At 35.7% G+C, this 10,911-nt stretch overlaps 1 protein-coding gene across 3 annotated transcripts in view; it reads left to right on the top strand.

Annotated features, from left to right (window-relative positions):
• The window catches only part of LOC144434707 (kinesin heavy chain-like), a 52,142-nt gene extending 46,059 nt beyond the window's left edge, over nucleotides 1–6,083 (top strand). Inside the window, exons 24-27 of one of the 3 annotated variants that reach the window (XM_078123222.1) lie at nucleotides 279–554; nucleotides 1,736–1,833; nucleotides 2,071–2,229; nucleotides 3,642–6,083. In XM_078123222.1, coding sequence (XP_077979348.1) covers nucleotides 279–554; nucleotides 1,736–1,833; nucleotides 2,071–2,213 — 517 coding nt within the window. In that variant the 3' untranslated portion in view covers nucleotides 2,214–2,229; nucleotides 3,642–6,083. The remainder of the gene's footprint in view (nucleotides 1–278; nucleotides 555–1,735; nucleotides 1,834–2,070; nucleotides 2,230–3,641) is intronic. The other 2 variants (XM_078123223.1, XM_078123224.1) reach the window with 2 other exon arrangements.
• Nucleotides 6,084–10,911: the final 4,828 nt, after the last annotated feature.

Here is a 10,911-nt window from a genome sequence, read left to right on the forward strand (position 1 = left end):
GGGTTTCATTAATTCTCTTACATTGGTGTGGGTTTGTGTTGGTCTAAACATTCACAACAAATTGGTAATACATATATACACATACTCTTGGTTCACTACTTAGGTTTGGTTGCTGGGATTTTGTCTTTTTAGTGACTTTCATTAACATGGTTATATTTTGGATTATTGTCATTATAATTCTAACTGTTTTATTTCTTTATTTTCCCATTCTTAAAACTGGCATGGTGTACTGACACTACTTCCACATGGGCATGCAATCAACCCCGATCTCATTTCAGTAACCAAGAAAACGGGCGTGACGGGCATCGTAGCCATCGTCATTCCTCCAACCGATCTTCTGCCTCCTCCTCTTCACTATCATCTCCGTCATCATCCATGACTTCCCTGAACTTCCCCGATCCACTTAACACTCCCAGAGTGGTCTCTGGACAAACTCCCATTCCGGTCAATCCAGGTTACGTGCAAACCACCATAGACGGTTGGCACACGGTCCCTGCCAGTCATCAAAAGGCTGCGGCGTCGGCTAACGCTCCCCCCAGTGGTGATTCAAACACGTTAGTTTGTAATTATTTTTTGTTAACTGTCATGTGCTGTTTTATTTTCTATCTTATACCTACCCACTTAACACTTAGTAATCACTAACTTTGTACCCTTCATCTTAGTTTCCATAATAATCAGAGAGCTTGCTTCTAGTTGGCATGTAATCTCTCTCCTGACCCTCAATAAAATCATGATTTCTTTGATAGATTTATTTCCAAAACTCTTCCTCTGTCCGATTTCTTCATCCCATTCCTAACCAATCTGTTTGGTCGTTTTAGGATATCACAAGTTTCTAATGTTTACTTCATCTCCTTTTCACCAGAAATAATTCGTGTGGTGTGTTGTTGGCTTGTGTTTGACAGTTTTGCACTTACTACATACAACAACACTAAGAATGATAACTTTTCACTTCCATTTTTGGTGGCTGGGTTATCATGTAGTTGCACTTTGCATTCTTGTAACAATAATTCTGTTCTATTAACAGTAACAGTATTTAGTGTTTTTTTATATTAAACCTGTTGAGTTTGTGTTACTTTGTGAAGTTGACTATTAACACATAACCCAGGAAGGTAAAGTGTAACTTCATGATGCCCAGTTTATCCGAATACAGTCTCAAAGTTGCAGAAATCCTCACTTTTGTAGTGAAAAAAATCAAGATGTCGGTGTTTCTTGTGTCCAAAAACAAGCAAAGATTTGCAATATTGGATCTTTGTCATGATAACATCTCTAGATTATTAATTCTATGACAGTAAATCTATATTTGTAAAGTGTCAAACTATCTCAGCGTGAGAAATTAGTCAGGATTTTCCTCCCAACATTTTTTTGCAGTCACTCACAAAATATGTCAGGCACAAGGGTCTTATATATTTTTATCTTGTGTTTGATAGTGACATAGCCTTTTCCCAGATTGTTAAAAAACAATTGGGGGAATATTACTTACATGTCACCCATGCTTTAGTGCATGGAATAATCAACACACAGATAGCATGTGGTCAACAACAACTGACGAGTTTTTTGAAGAGTGTAGTATGATTTCTAGAAAATTTGGTATGTTTGTTTGTTATATCAAACAATCCAAAATCTATGAAATCATGCAAACTGTAAACATTTTCACAGTTTTGATCAATGCCTGATGATGATATGAAGTTGTGTACACTTTTAGAAATTCAAATGATACATTTTATGTTGTGTACAGGAGGAGTTCTGGTACCCTAAATGATCTGAACAGTGGTGAAAATGAACAGAATGAGAGACGAAAGAAACTGCCCAATGTAGCCTCATTTCCCAACACAGGTAGGTACAATATTGTCACATTGACATTCATTTATGTTGAATAAAATGATAACAAGGACGCCTATACTACCGTACCCATTTGTTTTTGTACTTGAACAACAATTTGTAGAGATATAGTCTGATTTTGAATAAGTTTGAAGAAAATTTCCTACACTCTCCTTCATAAAGGTCCAGTATATAAAATCAATCATTGATTTGTGAATGTGATAATAACCATGGTAATTGTATCTGATACAGGCAAAGTGACTGATGCTGACATTGCAGCCATGAAAGCTCGTAGCAAGAAGGGTTCAAGTGGTGGCTCCAGGAAATTGCCAGTGCCAGGGGATGGTGTGCCACTCATGGCTAAAGGTAGTTATCAGTTGCCTGGCCTAGAGTAGAATCAAATATGAGAAGGTAAACTCAGCCCAACATAATACCACATGGAAGGTGCATCCAAATTGTAACAAAACTGGAAAGAGTCATCTTTGGTGTATTTATTATCAGCGCTCCCCATCATATAGTAACATTCTGATAACAGCACCCTATGTCATATTACCAGCAAGGAATCATTCACCTCTTCAGGGTGACTAGCTTTGTCATACTGTCCACTCACATCCTCTTCTGCAAAGTAGCAGTTTGATCAGCCTGTCAAGTAAAACCAGTAACTATTTCATGTAGAAAATATAATCATCATGTTATCAGCAATTTTTCCAGTCTATGTTTTGATTGACAAGATGAACAGAATATATTTATACTTCATTGACAAATTTTCAAAAAAATTCCTGTAAAAACTGTCATTAAATGTAGAATTGCATAGATGAATGTTAAATGAAGTCAAACTGTCTAATGATTGTTGTCTCTTTATATTGATGAATCTGAAATTGTTATCCATTTATCTCAAGTCAAGAGTTTACAACAAATAATACTGAAGTAAAGCACTTTCTGTATGTGCAACACTCATTTATAGCATTCATATTACAATGAGTGACACTGAAGTAAAGTACTTTCTGTATGTGCAACACTCATTTATAGCATTCATATTACAATGAGTGACACTGAAGTAAAGCACTTTCTGTATGTGCAACACTCATTTATAGCATTCATATTACAATGAGTGACACTGAAGTAAAGTACTTTCTGTATGTGCAACACTCATTTATAGCATTCATATTACAATGAGTGACACTGAAGTAAAGCACTTTCTGTATGTGCAACACTCATTTATAGCATTCATATTACAATGAGTGACACTGAAGTAAAGCACTTTCTGTATGTGCAACACTCATTTATAGCATTCATATTACAATGAGTGACACTGAAGTAAAGTACTTTCTGTATGTGCAGCACTCATTTATAGCATTCATATTACAATGAGTGACACTGAAGTAAAGTACTTTCTGTATGTGCAACACTCATTTATAGCATTCATATCAAGTGTGAAATTATAGTTTCAATTGGTTTAGCCTAGCATGTGGTCTTTGTAATGTGGTCAATTAGTAAATGAAACAGTATACTTTTACACTTGATGTGTATGCTATAAATGATTGTGGTACATACAGAAAATGTTTTACTGTGGTGTTATGGGTTGTACTTGATACAGGTGCTATAAACGATTGTGGTACATACAGAAAATGCTTTACTGTGGTGTTATGGGTTGTACTTGATATGGGTGCTATAAACGATTGTGGTACATACAGAAAATGCTTTACTTTTGTGCTATGGGTTGTATCATTAGAAATTTGCAATAACTGTTCAACAAGATCTCCATCCACTCACGATAGATCATTATGAGTTCTAACATTTGGATAATTGTCTGTTTCTTTCAGCTCCAGAGCAGGAAGCCAGAAGTTAAATTAATCGGACATTTAGAGTTAACTTAAAAAAAGAGGAAGTCTCTGAGACGGAGATTTTGCAACATGTTCATCATCTACTCATTGCATTGCATTAACTTTACAACTTCAGATCCACTGTGTATCACAAAAAAAAGGTAGTATCCATAGAGAGAGAAAGCTCAATTTACAAGAAGAGAAGTTATCCTAAGGAGTCTTTTCAAGAAGTGGGAGACTATATCTGAATAAAAACAGTTGATGGTTTTGAGTTTTACCTTTCAATTTTGTTCTATCATCGGTATAAAAGAATCATATAAAGATTACTTTCAAGTGTTGTTTCTATCAAAGGAACGCCGGTTATGAAGACTCTGTTACTTCATGCTGAATTTGTCAGATGTTTAAACATTTATCAGTGGTTTATCAACAAAGTGTGAAAACAAAATGATCTGTGAGTTAGTTGTAAAAGGGTCCATATATGTAGTCGTTGAAAAGTAAATGCACTAGAGATGATACTCGTCTAGTTCATGCACAGTTCCGCACAGTAATTTTTTGTGTGTCACGCCCCAAGAGACTTCAGCGTTCTTCAGATAAAATTGTACAGGTATTATCCCTAGCTTTTATTTTGTTGGATTTTAAGGCCTGTGCAAGGCAAGGCAAAGAACAAAGTTTAAGTTCTCTTCTAATATTCTATGCCATTTTTGTTTTCACTTATTCTTCCCTTGTGTAAATGATTTCCTATTATTGATACGTAGAAAACTTTATCAGAATTGATTAAAAAACGCTATAATTTTTTGTTTCCTCATGTTTTTTTCTTTGAAGAGAAGAAAAGCATTTACAGTTCATCACTACAAGCTAAGGAAGTGGCCATCTTATTTTTAAAAAAAAAAAGAATTTGATGTTTAGTGTTAACTGCTAGTGCAAATTTAAAAAGGCGGTGCTCTTTTCCCTGCATTTTTCTTCTTTTAATACTGCACTTGTACATTTTTCATATGAATTTTCATGTGTTTTCTTGCGTACCGCCAAGTTGAATAATTGGTAAGTTAAATTACTGAGAAAGCGACGTAATCAAATAGAGGGTTCTAAAAAGTCGCTTCAGGATAAAGGAGGGGAGGGGAGGGGGAAAAAGTTGCATATGAATACATAATATGCATTTTATGAAAAACAGCACTTTGCCATTGCATGTGGTGTGTCCATAGTTTTTCACTTGGTCATATTGTACATTTGAGAGTTGACTGTCGTAGTGAATTTAGTACACCGTTCAGTCCAGAGAACATTTGTTGATTTCAAGAGAGTGTGGTACTTTAAATGCGAAGACATAATAATCTTCCTGTACGTATCCTGACCTAGCTTCCAATAATACTGGTTAAGGGCCCTGTTTGCAAAAAAGCTGATGATGTAAGGAATAAAAGAAGGGGCCCTGGACTATGTGTAAAGTAAAGAAAGGTGAATATTTGAACTTGTCATGTAGATATCCTATTATATCTGTCTCTGCCACAAATGAAATAATAAATACTTTTGTCATGTTATTCACATTTTACAAACAGTTTAATGAACTGCAGAGCCTTTGTGTTTAGACATGATCTCAGTAGAAAGATGAAAACAAAAACCCATCCATTTTAATTGTGACTTAGTGCAGTGAATTTTTGCAAACTTGTAGACCACTATTACAGGACAGAACCAACAGTCATAGTATCGCATTCTAATTTATTGCCCAATTTACAAATGACAGAATGCAGTAGGCAGAGCTTATATCACTAGATCAAATTAGAACTCTACAAAGAATTGGTTTTTAGATATTTTGTGTGACATGATGATCCCTTTTGTTCACTGTACTGCACCAAGAGAACTCAAGATGTTTTCACTTTCCATGTCAGTGTATGAGTGTTATGCAACTGGGTTGCCTGTTTGTTTTTCAGAAGAAACCAATGTGAGGGGGGGGGGGGCGGGAGAATCAGCATGAAAGAGTGAGAGACAAATTGTAACTATCACATCTCTTTGTGACAATAAAATAAAATTTGTTGTAGAAATGATTTGCAATGAAAATAATGTGGACCCACTGCCATATGTTCATATGTCCATTTGTCCTGTAGTTTAGAATCTGTCACATTTAATAGAGTGGAAATTTTCCATTGTGATGTCAACCATACAACAAAAAAGTCAGTAAATGTGGCCTCTGGGGGTCACACACCTATATTTTGATCACACCTTAGTAACCATGTCAATCGCCTGTTTTACTGTGTGTATGGAAGAGAACCAAATGTAGTTGAATTCGTGAATGCCTGCCTGCTGACGACTTTCTAGCGTTGTCTAATCTTTAAGTACAGTCTGGTTCAGTATATCGCTGCTAACTGTCTTCATTGTAGAGTATTATCATTACTGTATCAAAAAATGTCTGTGTACTGTAATGTGGTCTAATACAAAGTGCTTCAAATAAAATATTATAAGTATAATATTTGCAGTGGTTATGTATTTCTTTGTGTAAGTGATGGGTACTACTACTCTGGCAGTCGAGGTCTCACTTTACTAAGTTAGACACAAACTAAAATGTGTTGCAACTTGTTGATGTAAGTTATTGAATGGATTGCTATTGTACTCATGGCCGGGTGACATTTCTTTTGAAGTGTACATTTTGGGTACTCCCATTGTTTACACTATCTTGATTACAGGGTGATTAGATTCGCACACCAAAGGTACCACTAACACCCACTTGTGTAATCTACCACATTGAGCAATAATTCTTTAGTTTGATAAACTGAGGCTTCGATTGCTAGAGTATTATCGAAGGAAGTGTGAAAATTGAAATTCTCAGAAATTTAAGTCAATCAACCTTCCTCAAAGCAAAGGACAGGTTTCTTTCAGAGTTCATCCAATTTATTTTGAACTGTTCTGAAATAATGATTCCATATATGCTGAACCACACATACTTGACATGCATGAATGGTTTATGTCGTAACCCAGAGACACACACACACACACACACTTACTCTCTCGCTCACTCTTTCTCTCTCTCTCTCTCTCTCTCTCTCTCTCTCTCTCTCTCTCTCTCTCTCTCTCTCTCTCTCTCTCTCTCTCTCTCTCTCTCTCTCTCTCTCTCTCTCTCTCTCTCTCTCTCTCTCTCTCTCTCTCTCTCTCTCTCTCTCTCTCTCTCACACACACACTCCTCTCATTCTCTCGCTCGGAATTGGAGTTGAAAAAAAATTGAATTTCCATTCACACAAAGAGTACCATCCCATAAAACTTTCATTCTGTATTAAGAAGATACATTCACTTTACTTTGACCTGTGTGGATTCAGGAACTTCATGTCGAACCCTGTTCACTATATTAGATTATGAATATCAGACTGCATATGTTTTACCTATTGAACTCGCATATCTTGAATATTAATAATAATAATAATACCATTTGGGTTTTTTCTCATTTGTCACCGTTGGCTGCGCTGTCGCTTAACATTAACACTGAAGCGCAGTCTAGATCTGAACCTGCTATACGAATTTGTCCTTTACTTCCATCTAAGTCTGCTTTGTGCACTGCCTCTGGTGTATGTTTTTAGTTTTAATGTCTTGGCATATTTTCATTCAAGATATAATGTGCGATTTGCAACAAGATTTACATATGTAATATCTCAAGAAGGTCACTATACGAAGTCGAACTGTAACACCACCCAGGAAATGCCCTGCATGTCATTCTTTAATATGGAGATTCTTCTTGGTGGTTATACCAAACATACACATAAATGCCAAATTACAAAACAAACTGTCGAGACCAATATCTTGCTTAATATGATATACTTTTTAAAATAAATATAAAGATTAAGTAATATTAGGACATATACATTCTGTGTTTAATGCTTGCTTTCCTTGATTTTCGAAATGAATCAGGAAGGTCATCTCCAGTCATAAAGTAATTAAATGAATCTTGAGGTTTGTTTTGAAGACAGTAATGGGACACAATGAATGGAGATAAAATGTCACTAGATCGTAAACTAATCAGCAGAATATCCACACCAGAATATAATAATGTAATATGGCTTATTACATTATGGCATTTGGCATTACCAATGTGAAACGATCTCTTAAACTGCTTCACTTGGTAAATAAAGTAACAAACAGAATGACATAAGATCAAAATACAGTTTGTGGAATTAGCGTTGGTGTAGATCAAACATCACTGAACAACACCTCTGGATTTAATCTGTCCCTATAGTTATGCCAGAGGGTTCTGTTGAGTCAGCAAACACCGTTGCTATGGCAGCATTATCAATGTCATCTCAAATATCCTGAAAACAATGACAATATAATAGTTGGTAGATTAAATAAGTACTAGTATTACATGTTTGGTCAACCATGTGTCTACTGTAATATTGACCGTACATCATAGGACTCTAAACAGCAAAACAGAACAATGCAGAATGATGGGTAAACAAGACAAAAGCTTAAGGTGGAACTGATTAGAGGTGTTAATTTCCTAGTAAGCAAAACTGAGGAATGAACCCAACTGAGATCATCTGACATTGTCGATGATATCACCTTCATGAATATAACACGTACACAGTCATCAATATATCAAAGAAATACATAAATAGATTTGAAATGTAATCTTATATAATATTTTATTACTTCTACTGTAAAGCCCAGTGTCACAAAGTGGTGACGTGTTTTGTGAAAGTATGGTAACCTGGACATTGACTTAGGATTGACCCAAAGACAAATCATTTCTAAATCAGTGAGGTTTACTTTGTATGTAAATTAATTGGTATTGAATTATCATGTTATAGTACTACCAGCTGGCTGTTACGTTAAATGCAAATTAGGTAAACAGAGAATTAACATGTTCAATTGGCGTATGGCTGGATGTTGAGGTAAACATGTCCAGTATGCACTTTCGTAGTAGGCAAGACCTAGCACAGTTACAGCACAGCGATGTGGACATTTTAGCTGACGGATCGCAAAACATTTTTATCCTGAACTCGCCATATATGTTTAGTCTGAAGTTTCTTTCTTTTCATTTAACTCGTTTCTTCCAATCACATTCACTCCTGTGTTTCTGCCAATCAGATTCATATTCACTGTCAATGTGCGTAGTCAGTCATTATCTGAAACCAAACCAGTAACATGTGTCAGAACCCCAAGTTTGCACACTGTGTCATGATAAATGGAGTAATACTTATAGGCATGATCTGGGCATGTTCTTGTAATAATATTTACAGCCACAGTGCACTGAAACAGGTAGTTTTGAGGAGTGACCCAAGTCTGGGCACTCTAAGAACAATTTTATCCAGACTGGAATTGAAGTGAAAAGTAACACGTTTCCAAAGTGTTCCTATCCTGATCTCTCCACAGAATGCATATATGGTAAATGGCTGTTGCCTGACATCAGCATGGTTTGGGGTTTATAGTACTATGTTCATCACTATCATCTTCAAAAGTGCTTGTTGTAGACTTGCTAATGGTTTTGGAAGAGAAGAGTGAACTGTGTGCACTCTTGGACAATATCAACTTTGACTGAAAATGGTTAGACTTGGCACTGTATTGCCAAATGAACATTTTTGTTTCAGTATCTGGTTGAGCACTATCAGTGAATAGGTCAGCAACCGTAAGTCAAACAAGTTTGTATGCATCAAATTATATTGCGTTGTACTTGTAATTTGCATTGTCTATGTGTGAAGTCAATACTTTGCGTTGAATACTCTGAGTTAGACTGCAATGCATTTGTGTGGGGGGGGGGGTGTCCCCCTCCAGCAGTTGAAACTTTTTGAAATTTTTGGACCAATTTACGAAAATACCCCTTGCCCACCATCTAAATTGTCAGGTCAGGTAAGGCAAGAGTCAACTAAAGGTAGGGCAAGCGCAAGTAGATTCAAGTAAAGGTAGGTCAAGTGCAAGTGAATTCAAGTAAAGGTAAGTCAAGGTCAGGTAAGTAAGCTCATGTAAAGATCAAGAGTCAAGTTGAGCCGTGTCAAATCAAGAGTTAAGTCATGAGTTGAATGAGTTAATTCTGCATATATTGATTATTACTAGCTATTTTGTACTTGTTTCCAACTACAAGAGTTTGAACTACAGTATCCTAAAATTGTCATATCAAGTCAAGTCAAGTGATTGGAAAGACGATTATATAAAAAAACCAATCCACTTGGATTCTAAACTAGAGCGATAGTATTCTAATTATCTAAGTTGTTATTTCTTCAAAAACTAATACCGAGGGGTAATCTACATTTTGAGGTTGAGAGTTTTAGTCTGCATGTTGAACAGTAGTTGCATACAATATTAATCATTTTCTGACATGTAGAACGAATTAGTGCTATAAAAGAACCGTCTTCTATACTACTAGTTAGTACATGGTTTGGTGTAATAATCTCTCAGAAGGTAATTAGATATAAAGCAACTTGTTCCTATAACCGTTACCATGGTAATTATAAGATTAGGGGGTGTTTTAATTTAGATAAGAGGAGAAGAATGGACAAGATGTCTTTATTTAGTCAATAAAGAGAGTAAATATAGCTGAAAGAAAAGTAGCCATGGAAAGAAGGAAAACTAGTCATATCACTGCTAAAATCAGTCAATATCACACAACAATGTATTTTATTTAACCACAAAACATATGCAAAAATTATCAATCAAGCAATCAATCGATCGATCGATCAATCAATTACATGCCTACTGATCCATGTGGGCCAGGGAAGCGTAAGCATATTTGTCAATTATGTTGCTTCGAATTAACACATTAACTCCATAGTAAACAAAGAACTAAAAAAAACTGTGAGTTTTATTGTTCATTCTTAGCACTGTTATTGGTATGTATTCAGAATGATACAAATTCATTCGTACACTCAAGAGAACGTCCCCCTGTGACCACAAGTTGCCTGAGTTTTCAAGTTGTGATCATAATCACTTTTATTCTTTGTAAGGTATAGCGCCCTCAACCAACTCATCCACTTTCTTTTCCAGTCAAATCAAACTACATATGTACACGTGTGCATCAGTATACATGTACATGTATTCAATTTAAAGATGCTCTTTCCGTGAAGAGGTATGGCACGACGGAGTTGTTGTTAACTTAAAATGTACAAGAATATAGGAGACTGATAAAATATAAAATGATAGGTGATAGCCGAAAACTTGCTCATACATTGACAGGGGAACACCACTCTAGAAAATAAAGGCATTTTAGTAAAGTGTTGGTTCTGGATCGAGTCATTTAATAATTTTACAGCACATGAATTTCGTGCAATTGCCAAAAAACCCCACATTGAAATTTGTTTCATACTCA

The sequence above is a fragment of the Glandiceps talaboti genome, chromosome 4 (genome assembly GCF_964340395.1).
Source record: "Glandiceps talaboti chromosome 4, keGlaTala1.1, whole genome shotgun sequence".
Lineage (NCBI taxonomy): Eukaryota > Metazoa > Hemichordata > Enteropneusta > Spengelidae > Glandiceps > Glandiceps talaboti.